Raw genomic sequence first — 27,186 nt, 5'->3', positions numbered from 1 at the left:
GACAACTCCTGACTTAAATAAATGTCTCTTCCCAAAGCTTGGTGGGATGTGGGCTTGTTATAAGCTAATACATAAATGTTACAGATGATCCTAAATGGATTGAATGGCACCATATTCAATAAAAAGAAAATGAAAATACGTCACCTTCATTTAAAAGACTGTTGCCTTTTTCCCAAGTTTAAACGTAAGTTCATTTCGCCCATACCATTACCATTACAAAGATTTCTTTCATGTACACACAGCTATATTTAAAATAGATAACCAACAAAGACCTGTTGTATAGCACATGGAACTCTGCTCAATGGTATGTGGCAGCCTGGATGGGAGGGGAGTTTGAAGGATAATAGATAAATGTAAATGTATGGCTGAGTCCCTTCACTGTTCACCTGAAACTATCACAACATTGTTAATTGGCTATACCCCAACACAAAATAAAATTTTAAAAGAAAAAAAAAAGAAATCAGAGGTCGTGTCTTCTAGACCAAGTGTTACCACCATTTGTATTATTAGCAAATTACCTTAGCTTCAGTTTTCCAGTGATAATTCAAGTTAACAACAGTCCTTAAAAAAAAAAAGACTACCACCTTTCCTTTCTTACAGTGACTCGTTCCTTTTGTTGAACTAGATACTTTCCCTCCTGAAGTCCAGGCCATCACCTATTTCTCACCTTTGTAGGCTCACAAACCCACTAGCTCTGCAAACCTCTTAGCACAGTGATTGTTTCTAGCTTCTTACTGCCCCCCACCCGCATCCTGCTTGAAAGATTTTCATTCTTCTCTCTTCCCGTCTTCCCCAAGAATTGCTACCTCTCGGAAGTTTAAATACCTGTTTTCCTTCCCTAGAGTGTTGGATTCTTGGGAGATAATAATATGACTCTGGGGGAAATAAGTGTGTGGTTTCCCTACCCCTGGTGCCAGTGAAGGCGACTGGTGTTTCTGGACTTTCTGAAACTTTCTGAAAATGCCGGGGCAAGTCAGATTCCAGCAATCCACCTTCTGAAGGCTGAGCATGTCTGGGCAGTGGCTGCATAATTTGGATGGAGTCATCGCTGGTGAGGCCGAGTTGGCTCAGCCAGGCAGCATTCACTGCTCTTCTAAACGCCACGGCACCGGGGATGAAGTCAGCTTTCTTCTTTTAAAAGCAACAGATCTGCTCTATGAGTCCCTGTCACGTCTGCTGGAACTTGGTTTTTTGTTTTTTTTTTTTTCCCACAGCCGAGCACCGGGACCATCTCTCAGGTAAGGAAGCTCCTTTTTAGAGGGTTTCCAAGCAAGAAAGCTTGATTTGAGGGGGGCCTCTCTGGGTAAAGTTGGAGTTGGGTCAAAGGACATTCTGAATGAGGAGGGCAGTTGGTTCTCAGGCAGCTGGTCCCCACCTGGTGGGCTGACAGGCCCTGAGCCGGGTGACCACTTAACTCGCACTGCAATGGGCATGGGAGTTTAACCTGGGCTTGGTTTTGGGTGTCCTAACACTGGCACAGTGAATACACTGAGGAAGCAACTATAAGTAGTCTCCTTGAGCTGGGAGACCCTATGCAATTTGCCTTCCTAACAACTGGCTTTGGATTTGGGGTAGAGGGTTTCATGATGAAAGTTCATGTGTGGGAAAAGCAGTAGCTCCATGGAGAGTCTTCATCTGCTCATTCACCCGCTTGAATGCTTCCCTTCTTCCTCTGTAGCAGGCACGAAGGCCCAGGCTCCCTGTCCTGACATGCAGGGGCCTTGTGTAAAGAATGCCAGTGCTCTTTTGTGGGGCAGAAGCGTGCAAAAATGTCTTAGAGCCTGTCCATGCGAGCTTTAACCTATGGGGTGTGTGTGTGTGTGTGTGTGTGTGTGTGTGTATGGCCAACCTGTGGCCCTAGGGGCTGCTGAAACCTCCCTGCCACACTTTCTATGAGTTATACAAGTCACTGCCGCTGATCGAATCATACTGCTCCTATGAGCTTTGGAACTCTCGATAAAGACATCGTGGTGATGACAGAGGGCCCTACTGGGTGATAAATGGCTTTTGAGAGTTGAACCACTATAAAGTGAAAACATTGAGAATTGCAGAGTTGCTTTATGACCTGACGAAGAACCCTGCATCACACAGGCTTCAGTGCTTTCATCCACAGCCTCTGAAGGAGACAAAGAATCTCACTGAGATAAGAGAGGCTTGCTTTGTTTTAAATGTAATTGCATTCTGGCTGCCAGTGCCAGCTTATACATTCACCTCAAACCTGGCACATCCATCTTTGCCTGAAAGCTGCCCCCCTACCCCCAGCCCTGTGTCCCCTACCTCTGTGAAAAACACCTGGCTGTCCACAACAGATTTCTGGACTTCACCCTGGACCCCTCCTTCACCCTCACATTCCCACGTCTAGCTTGGTGGCACGTCCCGTAGATTCTTCCTCCGTGTTCTTTCTAGATCCATCCTCTCTCCCACTTCCATGGCTACTTTCAGCCCTTATCATCTTCTCCACGAATACGGAAACCTCCCATCCCGGCTTCCTTTCTCCAGCCTCATTCTCCCAGAGCAGCCATAGCGGTGATTCTATGACTGATCAGCACCTGAACGATCCAAACCATCACTAGTCTGTTGATCTGTCTTCCTAATAGTTTTCAAAACTTTTCACACCTTCCCATCCCGCCACTCTTACCTTCGTCCATCCCATCAATGCTTTTTGCCTGAATTATTGTAAGAGCTGCTTAGCTGACCTCTTGGACTCACTCCCTTCCTAGTGTAAGACACTTTAAGCTTCTTGCTCTCCCAAGCTGTTTTTTTTCCTTTTTAAACATTAGAGTTTTTTTTAATTAATAATTTATTTTCACTTTTGGTTGCTCTGGGTCTTTGTTGCTGCCCAAGGGCATTCTCTGGTTGCAGTAAGCGGGGACTACTCTTCGTTGCAGCGTCCAGGTTTCTCATTGTGGTGGCTTCTCTTGTTGCGGAGCACAGGCTCTAGGTGTTCAGGCCTCAGTCATTGCAGCATGTGGGCTCGGTAGTTGTGGTGTGCGGTTCTAGGGCATGCAGGCTTCAGTATTTGTGGCATACAGGCTCAGTATTTGTAGCACATGGACTCTGTTGCTCTGCAGCATGTGGAATCTTTCTGGATCAGGGATCAAACCCACGTCCCCTGCACTGGCAGGCAGATTCTTCTCCATTGTGCCACCAGGGAAGTCCTCTCCCAAGCTTTTTAAGGATGTTTCTTACAAAAGCAGAACTTGAAACAGCTATTAGTCTATCCGGGGTTTAAAAACATTAGCATTTCTATGACTTTTTGTGACTACTTCAAGGTTGGGGGCAAAAAGAAGTAGGGGGAGATGGGAGTGTATATTTCAATGGGAAAGAACACATAAAGTCTGGCCTTGGACCCATGCAGGTCTAGGTCAGAATCCTAGCTCCCTACTTCCTAGTGTGGATTTGACCAAATTGGTTAAATTTTCTTAAGACTCATTTTCCTCAATTATGAAATGGAAATAATAATGCCTACTTCACTGGGATGAATATGAATTAAATGAGAACATTTATGAAACACAGCCATTGAGAGCTTTTAGTTCCTTTCCTTCTTTCCTTCTCCTTTAAGGCTTATAACCTCTAATTATCATATAAGTATCCACGTGTATGTGTATGTATGATTATTTAGTTTTGGTAAGGTGGGGAGAAGGAATGGCAAAGAAATACATGTGAACACTCTCAAGGAATCTGCAATTTACTTAGAAAGGTAGAGCAAACGCACCTAGCATGGAAACAACAATAAAACAAGCAATCGGCCATTGTCATGTGTATAGTCCCAGTTGAGCACGTAAGTGGGACAGGCTTGAGTAAACAGGTCTGTGAATACTGGCAGACACTGTAAATAGATTTATATCAAGCAGTGTTAGATTTAGGCTCTTTGGGGACTTAAAGGTCACTGGCCTCTCTGATGTTGATGTAAAACTTTCCAGAAGGCTTTACACATTCAGGGTGATTTAAGGAGATACAGATTAGAGTTGAAGTGACTTTGCTCATTCATTCATTCATCAAACACTTGTTGAATGCCTATTCTGTGCTGGCTCCTCTATTATACAATTTCTTTGCTACTCTTCCATGGGACATGGGTAATTCTCCTCTTCTTGAATCAGGTATAGCCTTAAGGACTTGATGATCAATAGGATAAAAAGAAAGTGAACTATGGGAGCATCCATAGATAGGTTCTCAGAAGCCTTGCAGCCTCCTCCTGGCTTTCGTGGCATATTCACTCTAGGGGAAGCCAACCACCATATAAAATCATGTGCTGGTAACCTGGATCTATGCGGGTTGGGGAATCCCCCTGATTTGCACTATTTGCCAGTTTTCATGATATAAATATTCCCTCCCACCATGGCTGATTTCAAGCCACCAGAGTGACAGCACTGAAAGCAAGAGTTGGAAAGAAATACATAGAATCAATTCTTACAAGTTTGTACAAGCCAGCCCCGATGCGTGACTGCTGGTGACTCAGACCATTACACCGTGAGAAGGCCCAAGCTAACTACATGGAGAGGCTTCATGGAGAGAAACCCAACCTGCTCCAGATTTTCCAGCCATCCACACTTAGGTTACAGGAAAAAAAAAACAAACCCTCAGATGACTCCAGACTCAGCCACTGTCTGACTACATTGTATAGGAGACCCTGAAGGAGAGCTTGTCAGCTTAGCCCACTCACCCCACTGCATCCTGAGAGATGTGACAATTCATATCCTCTGAGTTTAGAGGTGTTTGTTACACAGCAAAAATAACTGGAACAAGGTGGTATGTATTCTTGCTTATGCAGAAGCCAGCCTAGATTAAGCCTCCAAGAGTGTTAGAGGTCTAGAGGGGTCTATCCAGAGAATTCTTTGTCCACGTGTAGTCTCAGGCCTCTGCCTGGAGAATCCCAGGGACAGGGGAGCCTGGTGGGCTGCTTTCTCTGGGGTCACGCAGAGTCGGACACGACTAAAGCGACTTGGCAGCAGCAGCAGCAGTCTTAGGCCTCAGATCACTAAGGGAGAAAACATTTTGATTAAAAAGGCCCGAGAGGACTTCCCTGGTGATCCAGTGGTTAAGAATCCACCTGCCAATGTAGGGAACATGGGTTCGATCCTTGATTCGAGAAGATTCCATATGCCATGGGACACCTAGGCCCATTCACCACAACTGCTGAGCTCGTGTGCCCTAAAGCCTGTACTCTGCAGCAAGAGAAACCACTGCAATGAGAAGCCCGTTTACTGCAACTAAGGAGTAGGCCCTGCTCGCTGAAACTAGGGAAAACCCCCATGTAGCAGTGAAGACCCAGGGAAGCCAAAAATAAATAGAATGAATAAAATAAAAATTTAGCATATTATTTTTTAAAAGCTTGCCAAAGAGACTCCGTTACTTTACTACCTAGTTTTACCCTTATAGCCAAATCAGTGAAAGAACTCTCTGGCTCTCCTCTTGACATCTGCCGCATCACTTCCGCATCTAACTCCATGCATACAAAGCTCTGCTGGAAGCGCTCCCTCATCTGCTCTTTGAGCTCTGCTCCATCCTCCACCTGGAATTTGCTGGGAGAAACAGGCAGAAAAAACATGAAGTTGAGAAAATGCCCAAAGCCCTGGGGGAAAGCAAGTGAGACCCTTAGAAAAGAGCAAGTAAGACGAGGATTTACAAACACGCTCTCGTCTGGACACAGGGATTAATACTCAAAGCACGGGTTTTTTCAAATCACGTGACCTGGGTTCCAATCTGGATTCTGACATTTTCTACTTGGCTGACCTTGGAAAGGATCTAGACATCTCTCTTCTCAGTCCCTTTCTTTCTACTGAAGCACAGTAGTTGATTCATAATGTTGTGTTAGATTCAAGTGTACAGCGAAGTGATTCAGTTATTTCAACATCTATATATGTATCTTCTTTTTCAGAATCTTTTCCATTATAGGCTATTATAAGATACTGAATATAGCTCCCTGTGCTATACAGTAGGACCTTATTGCTTATCTCTTTTATTATATATATAGTAGTGTGTACATGTTAATCCCAAACTCCTGAATTATCCCTCCCTCCCTCCCCTTTGGTAACCGTGAATTTGTTCTCTACATCTGTGATTCTATTTCTGTTTTGTAAATAAGTTCATGCCCTTTCTTAGTTTCTGCATATAAGTGATATCATATGATATTTGTCTGTCTTACTTCACTCAGTATGATAATCTCTAAGTCTATGCATGTTGCTGCAAATGGCATTGCTTTGTTCTTTTTCATGGCTGTTTTCTCCGTTTCTTCATCTTTAAAAGCTGGATAATAATACCAACTCATAAAGTTCTCATGATGATTAACTGAGATGATGTTTAACACCTGGTGCTGAATGAACAGCAGTCAACCCATCAGTAGTGATAGTGTTGGAGTCCTATGGTTTACTGCTCTCACAAGTCCCAAAGCCACAGGCTCCCGGCAAGACCAGAGACTGTCAACCAGTCACACCACAGATGGCCAGGATAAGTGTTCAATGAGTACTCAGTATAGACCAACTATCTATATTCTGACTATTTAATCTACCACCAATGTTTTTTCTTATTTTCTCCCCAATGTATTTCCAAAGGCTTTAAAAGCATGACTGTGCATTATTTCTCCTGTATCTTAAGCAATATAAGCTAAAATCATATTTTCTTATTTTTCCATGAGTCGTCTTCTGACCTTCCACTGCATAGAAGTTGAGCAGTTCAACAATCAATACATTTTAACCATTATTTTAAGCATTCTATTTAATAAGTTTGGGTGACTTTGCAAGAATCCTGAGCCCAAGGTGCTACAGAAATGTCAAGACCATTTCGCAGATGCCATCACTTTGGTAGGAAAATCAAGGTGAAGGATAACATGATTCTTGAGAGCAAAGTGTGAGTGTTAAGTTCTCCTGCTTTATTTATACTTTGTGAATGAAATGAAAAAGTGAAAGTGTTAGATTCTCAGTCGTGTTCAATGCTTTGCGACCCCGTGAACTGTAGCCCACCAGGCCTCTCTGTCCATGGAATTCTCCAGGCAAGATTACTGGACTGGGTTGGCATTCCCTTCTACAGAGAATCTTCCCAACCCAGGAATCGAACCTAGTTCTCCTGCATTGCAGGCAGATTCTTTACCCTCTGAGACACCAGGTAAGCCCCCAGTTCAGTTCAGTTCAGTCGCTCAGTCGTGTTGGACTCTTTGCGACCGCATGAATCGCAGCACGCCAGGCCTCCCTGTCCATCACCAACTCCCAGAGTTCACTGAGACTCACGTCCATTGAGTCGGTGATGCCATCCAGCCATCTCATGCTCTGTCGTCCCCTTCTCCTCCTGCCCCCAATCCCTCCAAGCGTCCGAGTCTTTTCCAATGAGTCAACTCTTCGCATGAGATGGCCAAAGTACTGGAGTTTCGCCTTTAGCATCATTCCTTCCAAAGAAATCCCAGGGCTGATCTCCTTCAGAATGGACTGGTTGGATCTCCTTGCAGTCCAAGGGACTCTCAAGAGTCTTCTCCAACACCACAGTTCAAAAGCATCAGTTCTTCGGCACTCAGCTTTCTTCACAGTCCAATTCTCACATCCGTACATGACCACTGGGAAAACCATAGCCTTGACTAGACGGACCTTTGTTGGCAAAGTAATGTCTCTGCTTTTGAATATGCTATCTACATTGGTCATAACTTTTCTTCCAAGGAGTAAGCGTCTTTTAATTTCATGGCTGCATTCACCATCCACAGTGGTGTTGGAGCCCAAGAAAATAAAGTCTGTCACTGTTTCCACTGTTTCCCCATCTATTTGCCATGAATTGATGGGAACAGATGCCGTTATCTTAGTTTTTTGAGTATTGAGTTTTAAATCAGCTTTTTCACTCTCCTCTTTCACTTTCATCAAGAGGCTCTTCAGTTCCACTTTGCTTTCTGTCATAAGAGTGGTGTCATCTACATATCTGAGGTTATTGATATTTCTCCGAGCATTCTTGATTCCGGCTTATACTTCATCCAGCCTGGCATTTAGCATGATGTACTTCTGCATATGAAAATTATGATGAACATATTAAAAAGCAGAGACAACACTTTGCCAACAAAGGTCCATCTAGTCAAGGCTATGATATTTCCAATCATGTCTGGGTGTGAGAGTTGGACGATAAAGAAAGCTGAGTGCCGAAGAATTGATGCTTTTGAACTGTGGTGTTGGAGAAGACTCTTGAGAGTCCCTTGGACTGAAAGGAGATCCAACCAGTCCATCCTAAAGGAGATCAGTCCTGGGTGTTCATTTTAAGGACTGATGTTGAAGCTGAAACTCCAGTACTTTGGACACCTCATGCAAAGAGTTGACTCAATGGAAAAGACCCTGACACTGGGAGGGATTGGGGGCAGGAGGAGAAGGGGACCACAGAGGATGAGATGGCTGGATGGCATCACCGACTCGAAGGACATGAGTTTGGGTAAGCTCCGGGAGTTGGTGATGGACAGGGAGGCCTGGCGTGCTGCGATTCATGGGGTCGCAAAGAGTAGGACACGAGTGAGCAACTGAACTGACTGACTGACTGACTCTGCATATAAGTTAAATAAGCAGGATGACAATATACAGCCTTGACATACTGCTTTCCCAATTTGTAACTAATCTGTTGTTCCATGTCCAGTTCTAACTGTTGCTTCTTGACTTGCATACAGATTTCTCTGGAGGCAGGTAGGTGGTCTGATATTCCCATCTCTTGAAGAATTTTCCACAGTTTGTTGTGATTTACACAAAGGATTTGGCATAGTCAGTGAAGCAGAAATGGATGTTTTTCTGGAATTCTCTTGGTTTTTTGAAGATCCAACAGATGTTGGCAATTTGATCTTGAATTCTTCTGCCTTTTCTAAATCCAGCTTGAACATCTGGAAGTTAATGGTTCACATACTGTTGAAGGCTGGCTTGGAGAATTTTGAACATTACTTTATTATCGTGTGAGATGAGTGCAATTGTGCGGTAGTTTGAACATTCTTCCGCATTGCCTTTCTTTGAGATTGGAAAGAAAACTGACCTTTTCCAGTTCTGTGGACACTGTTGAGTTTTCCAAATTTGCTGGCATATTGAGTGCAGCAATTTCACAGCATCATCTTTTCAGGATTTGAAATAGCTCAGCTGGAATGCCATCACCTCCACTAGCTTTGTTTGTAGATGCTTCCTAAGGCCCACTTGACTTCGCATTCCAGGATGTCTGGCTCTAGGTGAGTGATCACACCATGGTGGTTATCTGTGTCATGAAGATCTATTTTGTATAGCTCTTCTATGTATTCTTGCCACCTCTTCTTAATATCTTCTGCTTCTGTTAGGTCCATACTATTTCTATCCTTTATTGTGCCCATCTTTGCATGAAATGTTCCCTTGGTATCTCTAATTTCTTGAAGAGATCGCTAGTCTTTCCCATTCTATTGTTTTCCTCTATTTCTTTGCATTGATCACTGAGAAAGGCTTTCTTATCTCCCCTTGTTATTCTTTGGAACTCTGCATTCAGATGAGTATATCTTTCCCTTTCTCCATTGCCTTTAGCTTCTTTTCTTTTCTCAGCTATTTGTAGGGCCTCCTCAGACAACCATTTTGCCTTTTTACATTTCTTTTTCTTGTGGATGGTCTTGATCACTGCCTCCTGTACAGTGTCACGAAGCTCTGTCCATAGTTCTTCAGGCCCTCTGTTTATCAGATCTAATCCCTTGAATCTATTTGCCACTTCCACTGTATAATTGTAAGGGATTTGATTTAGGTCATACCTGAATGGTCTAGTGGCTTTCCCTATTTTCTTCAATTTAAGCCTGAATTTGGCATTAAGGAGTTCATCATCTGAGCCACAGTCAGCTCCTGGTCTTGTTTTTGCCGACCGTATAGAGCAATCTGATTTTGGTGTTGACCACCTGGTGATGTCCATTTGTAGAGTCGTCTCTGGTGTTGTTGGAAGAGGGTGTTTGCTATGACCAGTGCATTCTCTTGGCAAAACTCTGTTAACCTTTGCCCTGCTTCACTTTGTATTCTAAAGCAAAATTTGCCTGTTATCCCAGGTGTTTCTTGACTTCCTACTTTTGCATTCCAGTCTCCTATGAGGAAAATGACATCTCTTTTGGGATTTAGTTCTAGAAGATCTTGCAGGTCTTAAAAGAACCATTCAGCTTCTTCAGCATTACTGGTTGGGGCATAGACTTGGATCACTGTGATAGTGAATGGCTTTCCTTAGAAATGAACAGAGATCATTCTGTTGTTTTTGAGACTGTATCCAATTACTGCATTTAGGACTCGTTTGTTGCCTATGATGGCTACTCCATTTCTTCTAAAGGATTCTTGCCCACAGTAGTAGATATAATGGTCATCTGAATTAAATTTGCCCATCCCAGTCCATTTTAGTTCACTGGTTCCTAAAATGTCAATGTTCACTCTTGCCATCTCCTGTTTGACCACTCCTAATTTACCTTGATTTATGGACCTAACATTTCAAGTCTTTACAGCATCGGCCTTTACTTCCATCACCAGTCACATCCACAGCTGGGTGTTGTTTTCGCTTTGGCTCCATCTCTTCATTCTTTCAGAAGTTATTTCTCCATTCTTCTCCAGGAGCATATTTGAAACCTACCAACCTGGGGAGTTCATCTTTCAGTATCATTTCTTTTTGCCTTTTCATACTATTCATGGGGTTCTCAAGGCAAGAATACTGAAGTGGTTTGCCATTCCCTTCTCCAGTGGACCATGCTTTGTCAGAACTCTCCACCATGACCTGTGGGTCTTGGGTGATACTATGTGGCATGGCTCATACTTTCACTGAGTTAGACAAGGTTGTGATTCACGTGATCACTGAAGTGATCTGTGTACTTCTTAAAAATTTTTTTCTAGTGAAATATTTATTGATTCATGAGTGTGTGCCCACTTCAATCAGTCTCCCTAATATTAACATTTTGCATAACTATGGTACAGTATCAAAACTAGGTAACTGACCTTGGTATAATCTATCGACCTTATTAGAATTTTATGTTATACATGAACTCATTTGTGTACATGTATATAACTGTATGCCATTTTATGATGTTAATATCATGTAACTATGTGGTGTAACTATCACAACAATTCAGATATAAAACCCTATCATCACCACAAGGCTCTCTTTCACTATCTCTTTGCATCCACTCCACTCATCTTTAACATTTTAAAACCATTAATCTGTTGTTCATCTGCATAATTTTATTTCAGAAGCATTATATAAACGCAATCATGCAGTAATTACATGGTGGAGACAGACTTTTCCACTCAGCAAGATTTTCTTAAGACCTATCCAAGTTGTTGCATGTATCAATAGTGGATTCTTTTTTCACTGCTGAATAGTATTCCTCAGCATGTGGAATTGTACAATTTGTTTAATTAGTCATCCATTTACCCATTGGAGGCTATCTGGGTAGTTTGCAGTTTCGGGCAACTACAAATAAAATTATTAGCATTTGTGTGTATGTTTCTGCATGAACATAAATTGTCATTTCTCTGAGATAAATGCCTGAGAGTACAATATCTGAGTCTTATGGTAAGCCCATTTCTAGTTTTAGGGTGAACTGCCAAACTATTTTCCTGGGTGGCCGTAACGTTTTGTATTACTTTTAGCAATGTAGAAGTCATGGAGTTTCTCTGCATCCTTGTCAGCATTGGTGTTATCACTATTTTTTATTTTAGACTTTCTGATAGGTTGGTAGTGATATCTTGTTGTGATTTTAATTTGCATTTCTCCAGTGGCTAATAGTGTTTAATATTTTTTATGTACTTATTTGCCATCTATATATCCTCTTCAATGAGATGTCAAATTAATGACTTTTATCCATTTTTAAATTGGATCTTTAGTTTTTTTAGGGGTTTTTTTTACTATTGAGTTCCATGAGTTCTTTATATATTCTAGGTAAATATCTTTTTTCCAGATGTGTAGTTTATGAATATTTTCTCCCACTCAGTAAATTTGTACTTCATCCTCTAAATAAGATCTTTCAAAGAGCAAATATTTTAAATTTTGACAAAGTCTAATTTATCAATATTTTCTTCTGTAGGTTGTTGTTTTAGAAGAAAGAATAAAAACTTTTTGCCTAGTCCTAGTTTTCAAAGATTTTCTCCTATTTTTTCTAAATGCCTTATAGTTTTACATTTAAGTCTGTAATCCATTTTGAGATAGATATGTATAGTGCCACCTGGGAAGCCTTGTACACTCTGTCTCTAGAGTTTATTCATCTTATAACTGAATGTATACTTTGATCAATATCTCTTCAAAATACAGTTAATGTTTGTGTGTTGATATTAAATACTGTAATCATTCTGAACTCAATAGTTTTGGGATATTTTTTCTTATATTAATAGATTCTTTGAGATTTTCTACATAGATCATCATATAATCTACAGATAGAAATTGTTTTAATTTCCCCTTTCTTATCTGTATGATTTTTATTCCTTGTCTTGTCTTATTGCATTGGCTAGAACTTTTAGTACTATGTTGAGTATGAGCAGTGATTCAGGCACCCTTACCTTGTTCCCAATCTTTTTTTTTAATCAAATGTTTTAATCTGTAGGAAAAGTAACAAACTTCTTAGAAAATTGAGACAGTCTGATTTCCTTTACCTAGTACAACATGTATATTAACTAAAGTAAATTATCTAATGTGATTTTTAAATTAATTAATTTATTTTAATTGGAGGCTAATTACTTTATAATATTGTGGTGGTTTTTGCCATACATTGACATGAATCAGCCACGGGTGTACAGGTGTCCCCCCATCCTGAACCCCTCACTCATCTCCTGCTATACCCTTTCCCTCTGCATTGTCCCAGAGTGCCAGCTTTGAGGGCTGTGCTTCATGCATTGAGCTTGCACTGGTCATCTATTTTACATATGGTAATATACATGTTTCAATGCTATTCTCTCATATTGTCCCACCCTCGCCTTCTCCTACAGAGTCCAAAAGTCTGTTTTTTACATCTGTGTCTCTTTTGCTGTCTTGCGTATAGGGTCATCGTTACTGTCATTCTAAATTCCATATATACGTGTTAGTATACTGTATTGGTGTTTCTCTTTCTGACTTACCTCACTCTGTATAATAGGCTCCAGTTTTGTATACCTCATTAGAACTGACTCAAATGTGTTCTTTTATTTAGCTGAGTGATATTCCATTGTGTATATGTACCACAACTTTCTTATCCATTCATCTGCCTATGGACATTTAGGTTGCTTCCATGTCCTAGCTATTGCAAATGGTGCTGCAATGACCACTGGGGTACATGTGTCTCTTTCAATTCTGGTTTCCTCGGTGTGTATGCCCAGCAGTGGGATTGCTGGGTCGTATGGCAGTTCTATTTCTAGTTTTTAAAGGAATCTCCACACTGTTCTCCACACTGGCTGTACTAGTTTGCATTCCCACCAACAGTGTAAGACGGTTCCCTTTTCTCCACACCCTCTCCAGAATGTATTGTTTGTAGACTTTTTGATGGCAGCCATTCTGACCGGTGTGAAATGGTACCTCATTGTGGTTTTGATTTGCATTTCTCTGATAATGAGTGATGTTAAGCATCTTTTCCAGAGAAGGCGATGGCACCCCACTCCAGTACTCTTGCCTAGAAAATCCCATGGATGGAGGAGCCTGGTAGGCTGCAGTCCATGGGGTCTCTAAGAGTCGGACACGACTGAGCGACTTCACTTTCACTTTCATGCATTGGAGGAGGAAATGGCAACCCACTCCAGTGTTCTTGCCTAGAGACTCCCAGGGACGGTGGGGCCTGGTGGGATGCCGTCTATGGGGTCGCACAGAGTCGGACACGACTGAAGTGACTTAGCAGCTTAGCAGCAGCAAGCATCTTTTCATGTGTTTGTTAGCCATCTGTATGTCTTCTTTGGAGAAATGTCTGTTTAGTTCTTTGGCCCATTTTTGGATTAGGTCATTTACTTTTCTGGTATTGAGCTGCATGAGCTGCTTATATATTTTGGAGATTAATTCTTTATCAGTTGTTTCATTTGCTATTATTTTCTCCCATTCTGAAGGCTGCCTTTTCACCTTGCTTATAGTTTCCTTCATTGTGCAAAAGCTTTTAAATTTAATTAAGTCCCATTTGTTTATTTTTGCTTTTATTTCCATTACCCTGGGAGGTGGGTCATAGAGGATCTTGCTGTGATTTATGTCAGAGGGTGTTTTGCCTATGTTTTCCTCCAGTAGTTTTATAGTTTCTGGTCTTACATTTAGATCTTTAATCCATTTTGAGTTTATTTTTGTGTATAGTGTTAGAAAGTGTTCTAGTTTCATTCTTTTACGGGTGGTTGACCAGTTTTCCCAGCACCATTTGTTAAAAGAGATTATCTTTTCTCCATTGTATATTTTTGCCTCCTTTGTCAAAGATAAGGCCTCCATAGGTGTGTGAATTTATCTCTAGGCTTTCTGTTGTGTTCCACTGATCTATATTTCTGTCTTTGTGTCATACCATACTGTCTTGATGACTGTAGCTTTGTAGTATAGTCTGAAGTCAGGCAGGTTGATTGCTCCAGTTCCATTCTTTCTCAAGATTGCTTTGGCTATTAGAGATTTTCTGTGTTTCCGTACAAATTGTGAAATTATTTGTTCTATTTCTGTGAAAAATACAATTGGTAGTTTGATAGGGATTGCTTTGAATCTATAGATTGCTTTGGGTGTATACTCTTTCACTATATTGATTCTTCCAATCCACAAATATGGTGTATTTCTCAATCTCTTTGTGTCATCTTTGACTTCTTTCATCAGTGCTTTATAGTTTTTTATATATAAGTTTTTTGTTTCTTTGGGTAAATTTATTCCTAAGTATTTTCATTTATATTTATTTTCTTCTTTTTGTTGCAGTGGTGAATGGGATTGTTTCTTTCATTTCTGTTTTCTCATTGTTAGAGTATAGGAATGCAAGAGATTTCTGTTTATTAGTTGTTCCCAATCTTAAAGGAAACGCCTTCAGCCTTTCTTTCACAATTACAAATAATGTTAATTTTAGATTTTGTTGTAAGTGCTCTTGATCAAGTAGGGAAAGTTTTCCTCTATTCTTAGTTTGTTGAAAGGTTTCTTTTTTTAAATCATGAGTGAATGTTGCATTTTTTAAAATGTTTTTTCTGCATTAATTGATATAATCATATGTTTTTTCATCTTTAGCCTATTGATAGAGGGGATTACATTTGAATGATTTTGAAATTTGAGAAAGCTTTGCATATCTGAAATAAAACCCCACTTGGTCATATTATTCTTTTTTAGAAAAAACTGCTGGATTCAACTTACTGATACTTTGTTGACAATTTTTGTATATCAGTTCATGAGTTACTGATTTGCTGTTTTCCCTTTTTGTACTATCTGCTTTTGATATCAAGGTAATACTAGTCTCACAAAATGAATTACAAAGTGATTCCTTCTCTATATTTTTTGACATGATTATATAAAATTGGTGTTAATTCTTCCTTAAATGCTTGATAAAATTCTCCAGTGAAATAATTTGAACCTAGAGATTTCTTTTTTGTGAGCTTTTAAATTATAAAATCAATTTTTATAATAATTGCAGAACTATTTAGATGACATTTCATCTTGACTTGAATTTTCATTATTCATGGTTTTTAAGCTATTAGTCCACTTCTTTTCTGGATTTAAAACTGCAAAGTTGTCCATTTATTTCTTTATTATCCTTTTAAATGTTACCAGATTTGTAGCAATATCTCCTATTTCATTCCTGATGTTGGTAATTTGTCTTTTTTCTTTTCATATCTATCAGTCTAGCTAGAGGTTTACTAATCTTTATTTTTTTCTTATAACAATAGATATTTGTTTTTATTGATTTTCTCTATTGTGTTACTGTTTTCAGTTTATTTCTGATGTTATCTTTATTATTTCCTTCCTGTTTATTAATTTCTGTTATTGTATACTTAACGGCTTGACTTTTGCACTTAAAAAATTTTTTCAGCATGGAAACACACAACTATATATGTATAAAGATGTTCATCACAGTACTGAGACATAACCTAAATTTTCATGGTGGGAGATGGGTTAATTAAATTATGGTCTATCTATACAGTGGGATACTATGCAGTCTACTACTACATAATATCCTATTAAAGGGGCTTCCCTTGGAGTTCAGCTGCTAAAGAATCTGCCTGCAATGCATGAGACCTGGGTTTGATTCTTGGCTTGGGAGGATCCTCTGGAGAAGGAAATAGCAACCCACTCCAGTATTCTTACCTGGAAAATCCCATGGATAGAGGAGCCTGGCAGGCTACCATCTATTGGGTTGCAAGAGTCAGACATGACTTAGTGATTAAACCACCATAACTTTCATTTCTTTGATGAGATTGTTTCATTTGTTTCAAGAGAATTTGTAATTGTTCTTGAAGCATTTTTATAACAGCTCCTTTAAAATTCTTGTCAGATATTTCCAACATCTGACTCACCTCAATGTCAGCATTGTTTGATTGTCTTCTCTCATTCAAGTTATGCTTTTCCTGGATCTTGAAGGTGTGATAAGTGATTTCCAACTATATTTTGGACATTTTGGATAACATGTTGGGAGACTCTTGATCGTACCTAAATATTCTATTTTAGTAGCAGTCACCCTATTTAGACTTAGAGTGTAGGTTCTGGCCAACTTTTGTGAGCTATAGTTGCAATGACAATTTGTTTTCAGAGCTCTTTCAATACTGATATGGGATACTTTATTTTGGTATTATTTGGGCTCTTGCTTTATTACTGGGCTTCCCTGGTGGCTAAGTGGTAAAGAATACACCTTCAATGCAGAAGACACAGGTTCAATCCCTGGGTCGGGAAGATCCCTTGGAGGAGGGCATGGCAACCCACTCCAGTATTCTTGCCTGGAGAAGTCCATGGACAGAGGAGTCTGCAGCCCATGGGGTCCCAAAGAGTCAGACAAGACTGAGCATCTAACACTTTAACTTTCACTTTATTATTGTAAGTGCCTCCTGGGCTGCTTAGTCAGTGTGGAGCAGGTGATGAATCCCTAGCTAGGCAATATTTGGGGGGAAAAGTAATGTCAGGAAGGAAGTCTAATCATACTAGATATTTTAAAATGTCATAACATATAATAATTAAAATACTGGTGCAACACTAGAGAGATTATGGAAAAGCACTGAAGCATTCAGAAATAGATCCAATAAACCTGTCAAGGTAGCATTTCAATCTAGTAGAATTGGGACTCCACCAGTGACCACCACTTGGAAAGAGTCCACTTTTTAAAAAGTAGCCAATTACCCCAATACAATTTATTGAGTAGTCTATCTTTTCCCCTACTGATCTGAAATGCCAATTTTTTCATATACCAAATCAATTGCATTATTTTTTAAGTTTTTTATTCTATTCAAACAATTTATTCTAGGAATAAGATCACACTATTTTAACCACTTTAGCTTTGTAATTTGTTGTATTATCTGGGAAAGTAAATAACTTCTCAAACACTGCCATTATTACACGTATATATACCTGTATCAACTAATAGGATATTGCTCAGTCATGTCTGATTCTTTGTGGCCCCATAGACCATAGCCCACTCTCTCTGTCCTCGGATTTTCCAGCAAGAATACAGGAGTGGGTTGCCAGTTCCATCTCCAGGGGATCTTCCTGACCCAGGGCTCAAACCTGCATCTCTTGTGTCTCCAGTGTCATCTGCGAAACCTATTTATTTATTTGGCTGTGTCTGGTTTCAGTTGCAGCACTTGGGATTTCCCTTGCATCATGTGGGACGTTTCCTTGTGCTATACAGACTCTCGAGCTGTGGTGTGGGCTCAGTAGTTGGCAGCATGTGGGCTGCAGAGCATGTGGGTCCCAGTAGTTGCGGCATGTGAGCTTAGTTACTCTGTAGCATGTGGGATCTTAGTTCCCCAACCGTGGATCAAACTTGCATCCCCTGCATTGGAAGGTGAATTCTTAACCACTGGACCACCAGGGAAGTCCCCTGCTATTATTTTTTAAATCACAAATTTTTAGGCTAATAACTAAAATATATTAGTATGAAAAAAGCCAGCCATAGGAAAAAATGTATATGTGCACATATATTTGTTTATATGTATGCCTCTCTCCATAGATATACCTATGTTTCTGTATATAAATACATGTGCATATATACATATATAAAAGACGCTTACTTCTTGGAAGGAAAGTTATGACCAACCTAGATAGCATATTGAAAAGCAAAGATATTACTTTGCCAACAAAGGTCCTTCTAGTCAAGACTACGGTTTTTCCAGTGGTCATGTATGGATGTGAGACTTGGACTGTGAAGAAAGCTGAGCACTGAAGAATTGATGCTTCTGAACTGTGGTGTTGGAGAAGACTCTTGGACTGCAAGGAGATCGAACCAGTCCATCCTAAAGGAGATCAGTCCTGGGTGTTCATTGGAAGGACTGATGCTGAAGCTGAAGCTCCAATATTTTGGCCACCTCATGCGAAGAGTTGACTCATTGGAAAAGACCCTGATGCTGGGAGAGATTGGGGGCAGGAGGAGAAGAGGACGACAGAGGATGAGATGGTTGGATGGCATCACCGACTCGATGGACATGAGTTTGAGTGAACTCCGGGAGTTGGTGATGGACAGGGAGGCCTGGTGTGCTGTGATTCATGGGGTCTCAAAGAGTTGGACACGACTGAGCTACTGAACTGAACTGATATACATATATCCATACCTATATTTGCATGCTGTGCTGTGCTCAGTCACTCAGTCATGTCTGACTCTTTGCAACCCCATGGACTATAGCCCACCAGGGTCCTTTGTCCATGGAATTTCCCAGAGAAGAATACTGGAACAGGTTGCCATTTCCTTCTCCAAGGGATCTTCCGGACCCAGGGGTTGAACCTGCATCTCCTGTGTCTTCTGCACTGCAGGCAGATTCTTTACCCACTGAGCAACCTGGGAAACCCCATATATTTGCATTGGCATAGACAATTTTTGGAAGGGCACATATGAAGCTAAAATAGTTATTTCCAGGGAGTGAGATTGTTGGGGATTCTATTGATGAAAGAGACTTTTCCACTTTGGACCGTTCTCCACTTTTTATGTATTCTTTGCTGCTGCTGCTAAGTCGCTTCAGTCATGTCTGACTCTGTGCAACCCCATAGACATCTGGCAGCCCACCAGGCTCCCCCGTCCCTGGGATTCTCCAGGCAAGAACACTGGAGTGGGTTGCTATTTCCTTCTCCAGTGCATGAAAGTGAAAAGTGAAAGTGAAGTCGCTCAGTCGTGTCCGACTCTCAGCGACCCCATGGACTGCAGCCTACCAGGCTCCTCAGTCCATGGGATTTTCCAGGCAAGAGTACTGGAGTGGGGTGCCAAAAACAAATATGTATTTCTTTTATAATTAAGACAATACCTGATTTAATTTACCATAAACCCAAACCTATACAAGGGCATATCCTGTATATCAGTATTTCTCAATTGTGGCTGCACATTAGAATTATTTGGAGACCTTTTAAGAGATCCAGATGTCAAGGGACCTGCTCCCAGAGGTTCTTGTTTCATGGGTCTGGGAAGGGCTGTGGACATTGATAGATTTTAGAAGTATCTCAGGTGTTTGTGGTGTGCAGTCGTAGTTGAGAATCACTACTGTTGATAATGTGTGGCTTAAAAGGGTCCCTGGAAGGTCACTGAAATGAGGTCTTTTCAGAGCATAATTATTTGAGAATGCAACCCAAAGTAATCTATCATTTCTCTGTCAGGCTAAATGTAGGCATGAGACAGAGTGCAAACAAGACTGGAGGGGAGTGATGGAAAACAGCTTTGCTTGAATGTGTATAGAAGCATCCATCTCTTTGGTAGGCCTTATTGTTGAAAGGTATAGACTCATTTAGGGTTCTTCCATACATATGTACGCATGCATGCTCAGTCATGTCTAACTCTTTGTCCATGAGGTTTCCCAGACAAGAATCCTGGAGCGGATTGCCATTTCCTATTCTTATCGACTCAGGGATAGAATCTGCATCTCTTGCATTGATAGGTGGATTTTTTACCACTGTGTCACACATAAGGGAATCTTATAAACTAATCATAACCATAAAAGATACAGGAATTTCACAGTAAACTAGAAACAGCAAAACAGCTATGCTTTAGGAGCCCAGAATGTGGCTGATACTAGAAGGTTCCAACAGAGTTCCAAGAACCGGGGTTACTTGGAGACCCTCCCATAGGAGGCCTTCAAAATTCTTTCATCTGGAGAATTGCTTTGTTAAAATGAAATGCCTTGGGAATCCTGAGGTGGAAAGTAGATCTGAGGGGAACCTGAAGAAACTGAAGAACTAACTGGAAACACAATTTTACTGAAGCTCTTTCTGCTTCTTGTGTGTGTGTCTTCCTCTGATGCTTCTCCCTAAGCCTGATTCTGCCTCCATATTCCTGACAGAGGAGCTGATTGGCCCAACTAGTCCTCAGTGGTCAGTCTCTGGTTGGACAAGCTTTTCCACACCAGGTGACTATAGAGATAAATCCAACAGTTCATGGAGTCATATGCCTATTCATCCCTGGTCACCTGAGCCAGAGAGGGTATAGCGAGAAGAGGTGGGTACATAAAGCTGCCTTGGGATTGCAGGGGAAAAGTGTGGGTAAGGCTGTTTTCCTTAGAATGGGAGAGTGGACAGAACATTCACCATGATTAACCTGCCCAGACCAAGCACTTGAGCTTCCCCAGTGGCTCTGTGGTAAAAGAATCCGCTTGCAAAGCAGGAGATATAGGAGACGCGGGTTTGACGCCTAGGTCAGGAAGATCCCCCGGAGAAGGACATAGCAACCCATTCCAGCATTCTTGCCTGGAGAATCCCATGGGCAGCGAGACTGGCAGACTACAGCCAATGGGGTAGCAAAGAGCAGGACATGACTAAAGTGACTTAGCACATGCACCAAGCACTTAGTCACCAGTGAGTGTCCGATTGGAGGTTTTCAGTGGGGTGTGAACTATTTAAATTGAAGCAGAGATGTTAAAGAAAAACTGTTAGGAATAAATAGATAGCCCTTGCCCATAGTACTTCTCCAAAGGTCTTTTCTTGCTCTATGACTCTGGGCTTTTAAAAGGTCTTAAACAGCAGCCTAGGAGGTCAAGAGAATGGAATTCATTTTCCCCTGCGATTAGCTCTGGGCCACACATGGCTACTAAGCACTTGAGGTGTGGCTGGTACAAGTCGGCATGTGCTATAATTGACTGGATTTTGAAGCTTTGGTATAAAAAAAAGAAACCTGACATATTCATTAGTAATTTTTTTATTAATGCATATTGAAATATTGTGTCGGCCAAAAAGTTCTTTTTCCCTAAGATGTTATGGAAAAATCCAGACCAACTTTTTGGCCAACCAAATACTATTTTGGATATAGTGGGTTAAAGAAAATATATTATTAAAATTAATTTCATCTGTATTACTTTTTCCAAAAATGTGGCTATTAAAAAATTTAAAATGGCACATATGGCTCACGTTATGGACACAGGGACAGCTAGGTTAGACGGTAACTCTGCTGTTCTCCCCTGCACGGATTTGGCTGTAAAGATCTGTGTATAAATGACAGGTCTTTGCTGCGGGGCCCACGTCTGTATCTTATTCTTGGTTCATAAGTAGAGCTGCGGCAGTTCATCCTGCTCTGGTTCTTTCTCTTTGCCTCATAGACTGTGGCCCAATTGCTTTTCTCAAATAGAAACACTTAATCCTCTCCTGTGGTTTCCCAACATCCCCCGGACAGGCAGCCCTGTCTATGCTGTGCCTCAGAGAATCCTTACAGAACTTCACTCTGCCTCTTGGTCTCTGTTATTCTTTCTTGCCTTGATTCCCTCCTTCCTTTCCAGGACTGGCACACAGCAAATAGCTTGCCTTTGTATCTTTGCCCACTTTTTACAAATGTCCTTTCCTTTGGGGACAAATGTCTGTTTCTTAATGCTTTGTCACCCTTTAGCTTTGTTCCCCATGGCATGAAGTTTGTGGATGGAACTAAGTCACTTCTGGAAATGTATCAACTTCAAAAATTAATAATGATCTTAATAAAAACAACTACTGTTATTTATTGAATTTTATTACTGGCCAGGATCTATACTGGTTACATTACAGATAGTTTTCATTTAACCCTGACAACAATCCCACAAAGCCTATGCTATGATCCCCTATGACAAATGGGAAAAATTAGGTTTAATGACATTACAGTCCTTGCTTACCTATCACTGGGAAATGGGGGCCCTGGGATTTAAATCCACATCTGTCCCAAAGTCCTTGCTCTTACCCATTACATTCAACACTGCCTTCCACATGCTGTTTCACCTCCCAAGTTAGGAACTCCAAATTGGAATTCAATGCCTCATAGCAAGTGACATGTATAAGCAAATTTGCTCAATGATAACAGTGCTGTGCATTTGTTTTGATAATTCCCCAGTTGACATACAATTCTCATGAAATTTTGATTAAAAAAATAATAATGGGCTTTATGAGCCCTATTTCACACACTGGAAAAACAGCTCCAACAAGATGAAATGATTCTTCTGGGGCTACTTAGTTGAGTAACAATCCCCAGCCAGGCAAGAACCCAGTTTTCTGGAAATATTTATTCTTCTTTTTCTTTCCTCATCAGAGTATACTAGGCATTATGCGTCTTGGATGGCAGAATATGGTGGCAAATCATGTGTTATGATGACTGATTTAATGTGAGTTATGGGAAGTGTTTGCAGATACAGACTCATATGAGTTTCTCAGCTGTAGGTGTGTCAGTTTCATTCATTCAGCAAAATTTCCTGGCCCTAAATCTGGCCAGCCATCGTGCTAACAGTGGGCATGGAAATGTGGATAAGATACGACTTTGTCCTAAGAAGATTACCTTCTAACAAGAACAGGAATCATCTTGAAAAGAGAGTATTATCCAATGGGAAAGTGTAGTCTTAATGGAATTTTAAAAGTTAGGAGAGGCGGAAAGGGAGAAGGATATAACTCTCCCTGGGAAAGTTTCATGGTGGAGGGAATTTCTGAGTTTGGTTTCAGTGGACTGACTTTAGAGATGAAAAGCCTGAGTCACTGAGTATTTTCTAAAGGACTTCATCATCTTATAACTTTATTAAGTTTCCTAAAAATATGCTTGTTGCCACAGCTCCTTAGAGAGTAGTAGCATGAATTATTCAGTGGAGTACTTAACATATTAACATCAGTAAATTCCATAGGAACTTCACAAATACTCTGCCCAGTTGGTTAAGCCAATTTGAAAGAATGGTTTCCAATTCTACACAGTTGGTAAGACTATGTGGAAAAACAAATGAAGCCCAGAAGAATCATGTCAACTCTCTAAACAGCCCATTTCAGAGGAAGACTTCATGCCTCTAGATTCCATGTCCTTTTATTCACATGGGGATATTTAGAGTGTTCTACCCTCTCTTCTCTTCCAACCAAGCAAAAGTCTTATATGTGCTACTGAATTTAATCACTGGAATATTAAGAGCCCAGATGTATACTCTGATGTGTTTGGTTTATTTGAAGTTAAAATCAAACCTAAAGGAAATCAATCCTGAATATTCATTGGAAGGACTGACACTGGAGCTCCAGTACTTTGACCACCTGATGCAAAGAGCTGACCCACTGGAAAAGATTCTGATGCTGGGAAAGATTGAGGACAGGAGGAGAAGGGGGCAACAGAGGATGAGATGGTTGGATGGCATCACCAACTCAATGGACATAAGTTTGAACAACCTCCAGGAGATAGTGAAGGACAGTGAAGCCTGGTGTGCTGCAGTCCATGGGGTCACAAGGAGTCAGACACAACTTAGCAACTGAACAACACCATAAGGAAAATATCTGTCAAAGTTTAGAAATTGAAACTCATTAGAGTCAAACCCTTGGGGCAGCCCAAGAGGAGAGTGCCCTCTATTTTACTGTGGTCCACAAGGGTGCCTATGATTGAGCTTTCTGATAGCTAATACCAGGCTAGACATTGTGCAATGGGCTGAGGGTTTGTGTTCCCTCAAAATCCATATGTTGAAGTCCTGACACCCACTGTGGTGGTCTTAGGAGGTGGGGCCTTTGGAAAGGAATTAGGTCATAAGGGTGGAGGCTTCGTGAATGGAATTAGTGCCCTTAGGAGAGGATCCCCCTCCCCAGAGAACTCTCTAGCTCTCCTTCTGCCATGTGAGAATGCAATGAGAATCAGTATTCTATAATGGAAGAGAGTTCCTCCAGAACCTGACCATGCTAATAACCTAATCCCAGACTTCTAGTCTCAAGAACTGTAAGCAATACATTTCTGTTGTTTATAAGCCATCCAGTTTGTGGTACTTGGTTATAGCATCCCATCTTGACAAAGACACCTAGCTCTCCTAGGTAATGGAGATCTTAGCTAGAAATTCCTAGTTGAGAAGGAAGATCCCATCACATGACCTCTTCCCTCTTGTGCTTCAATTTAGTTGTTTGGTTTGTTTTCTGGATGTAATCAGACAGATTTATACTCCCTATTCAAAACCAAGATGGAACATTCCTTCTGATTCCTACTCACTGAAGAATAAGGTCCAGATCTGCAAAGCTTGGAGGGCATTAGGACTGGGGTAAAATCTTAATATTCCAGGAAGAGTATCTCATCTTCAAGAAACCTCTGAAGAAGAGGATGAGGGGCAGGAGGTCCCAGAATGGCTCAGCAGCACTGAGGACTTTTGGTGACTATCAATATTTTGTTGAAAATTTTAAAATGGATTTCTTGACAGAAGAGTTCACAAATACAATGGTCTGTCTGGGAGAAAATTAACTCCTTACTGGGTATTGAAGGGCAGGTTGCAAAGACATAGACTGGAGAGTCATGCATAACATAAGGGTTAGATTAAAGATCCTCAGCTGCTGTCTAACTTCCTGATTCTATTATTTGCAGATCCTTGATTTATCTGTACATGACTCAAAGCTTGCACTTAGTAATATGCCCAGATGTTTGTCTCCCCCTCAAGGTTGAAAACTTCCTGAAGGAAAGGCAAGATTTATCCTTTTCTATCCCAAGCACTTAGCACAGTGACTAGTATATAGGAGACATCAAGTAAATATTTATCAAATGAATGAACAAGTTTATTTTATATACTGATATCTCTAGCTAGACACACACACACACACACACACACATATACCTTGATTTATAGTGTAAGTTATCAGCAAGTGGAGGGTGTTCAAATTCTTTAGAACTCATGGCTGCTTGAATGCCTGAATGATGGAATATGCCATACGAATCTCCAAACATGGCACTTCTAATTATTTCATCCCTTCTCTACAAAATGGAGCTCTTTTATGCTAGCTAAGGCAGAATCAAAGTAGGGACAGGGTTTTTATGAATTTGTATTTCTAGATTAAACCCCCCACCACTAGAAAAGACCCTGGAGGTATTGGTTAGAGGTCTAGGTGTGACTTGGCTGCATTCAGTGGGCAGGAGTCTACTGTGGATGATCAGAAGTGTAGTTTCATCCAGTCTTGGGAAGGGAAGCAGGTGGGTGTACAATGGGCAGAGGCATGCCGGGTGGAGGAGCAGGTATGCACACTGAAGTGGGAGCATAAGTGGGAGAATCTCAGCCAGTTAGACCAGATGAGAAGGTAAGAACAAAGCCAGGAAGCAGAGGCAGATAGGGTGTGATTTTTAGGTGGAGAAATTAGCAGAGAAGCAGAGGAGGTGGATGAGGTTGCAAAGACAATCCTTGCTAAAGGGACATGTTAAAATGAGGCATGCTTGTGCCAAACACCACCATTCAGTCATATATTCATTCATTCAACAAATAGTCAGTGCTTGTGAAACCCCTGTATCAATGCTACGGACACAAATAGAATCTCTGCCCTTATGTACATAAACTTGAACTAAACTCTACATACATATTAACAGATAATTACAGTGCAGTGTGATACACACTGTAATGAAGCAAGCACAGGGCAGTCTGGGAGACAAGGAATCAAATCCCAGATGAAATGTGAAGGACAAATTGCGAGGTGAGGAAGGAAGAGCACTCTTGCTTCAGCTCCACCAATGGCTGCATATCCAAAAAATCCAAGAAGGGAGCTAATTCAAGGATTGCAAATACTTTGCAATAGTTGGCCCTTATATGCCATGTTAAGTGGTCCAGACTTTCTCCTGGGAATAATGAATCATTAGAGTATTTTGATCAAGGAGGCACATGATCAAATCTGTGTTCTAAAAATATTACAGCAAAGTGTGGAGAAAGGGTTGGAGGAAAGAAAGACCAGGGATCCACTGAAGTCGCCACAGTGTCTCAGTAAGAGGGGATGGTGGCTGAACTAAGGCTGAGGCAATGAAAGCAGAGGGTAGCAATTGCATTCTTGAGATATTTAGATGTTAGACTGGACAAAGTTTGGTGACTGGATGGGAGATACAATCAACTAATCAAGGATGACCAGGGAATTCCCTGGTTGTCCAGTGATTAAGACTTGGTGCTTTCATTGCCAGAACCCAGGTTCGATCCCTGCTTGGGAATTAAGATCCCTCAGGCAGCTGGGGCGGTGGCTTGCTCTAGAGGCAGCTCCAAAAAGAATTCTGGTGGTTGGAGAACCTGAGCCCTAAACTCAAGTCCAAAGATCCATTTGGCTTCACACCCTCTCTTAGGGTAGATAGGTTGCCTTTGGGAGCTTAATAGGATATAGTATCTGACTAGGGTCCTTACCCACACTGGCCATTATCATTTATTCATTCATTCAATGCTTTTGAACTGTGGTGTTGGAAGACTCTTGAGAGTCCCTTGGACTGCAAGGAGATCAAATCAGTCAATCCTAAAGGAAATCAGTCTTGAATATTCATTGGAAGAACTGATGTTGAAGTTGAAACTCCAATACTTTGGCCACCTGATGTGAAGAACTGACTCATTTGAAAAGACCCTGATGCTGGGAAATATTGAAGGCAGGAGGAGAAGGGGACGGCAGAGGATTAGATGGTTGGATGGCATCACTGACTTAATGGTCATGACTTTGAGTAAACTCCAGGAGCTGCTTATGGACAGGCAAGCCTGTTGTGCGGTAGTCCATGGAGTAGTAAGACTTGGACAAGACTGAGTGACTGAACTGAACTGAATCATCCAATATTCATTAATATCAATATTATGCTCAAAGTACTCCAGTATTCCATAGATCCCAGCGTCCAACTCTGCTCAGTTCTTCTTTCTCTCTCCCCATTTTTTGCTATTTATTATTTTAATTTTTTCAGATTTATTGAGGTAGAATTGACAATATTGGAAGACATTTAAAGTGTACATCATGATGATTTGAGATATATAT

The 27,186-nt window shown here is 40.9% G+C and overlaps 1 protein-coding gene across 3 annotated transcripts in view; it reads left to right on the top strand.

Annotated features, from left to right (window-relative positions):
- Positions 1–1,103: 1,103 nt before the first annotated feature.
- AMOTL1 (angiomotin like 1) overlaps positions 1,104–27,186 on the top strand; it is a 199,882-nt gene continuing 173,799 nt past the window's right edge. For 2 of the 3 annotated variants that reach the window (XM_055547757.1, XM_055547755.1), the window contains exon 1: positions 1,104–1,238. Coding sequence is in view for 1 of the 3 variants with exons in the window: in XM_055547756.1 (XP_055403731.1) it covers positions 1,157–1,238 (82 nt within the window). In the remaining 2 variants the exon portion in view is untranslated. The remainder of the gene's footprint in view (positions 1,239–27,186) is intronic. The other variant, XM_055547756.1, reaches the window with a different exon arrangement.

The sequence above is a fragment of the Bubalus kerabau genome, chromosome 15, assembly GCF_029407905.1.
Source record: "Bubalus kerabau isolate K-KA32 ecotype Philippines breed swamp buffalo chromosome 15, PCC_UOA_SB_1v2, whole genome shotgun sequence".
NCBI lineage: Eukaryota > Metazoa > Chordata > Mammalia > Artiodactyla > Bovidae > Bubalus > Bubalus kerabau.
This window is presented reverse-complemented; position numbering and strand designations above follow the sequence as displayed.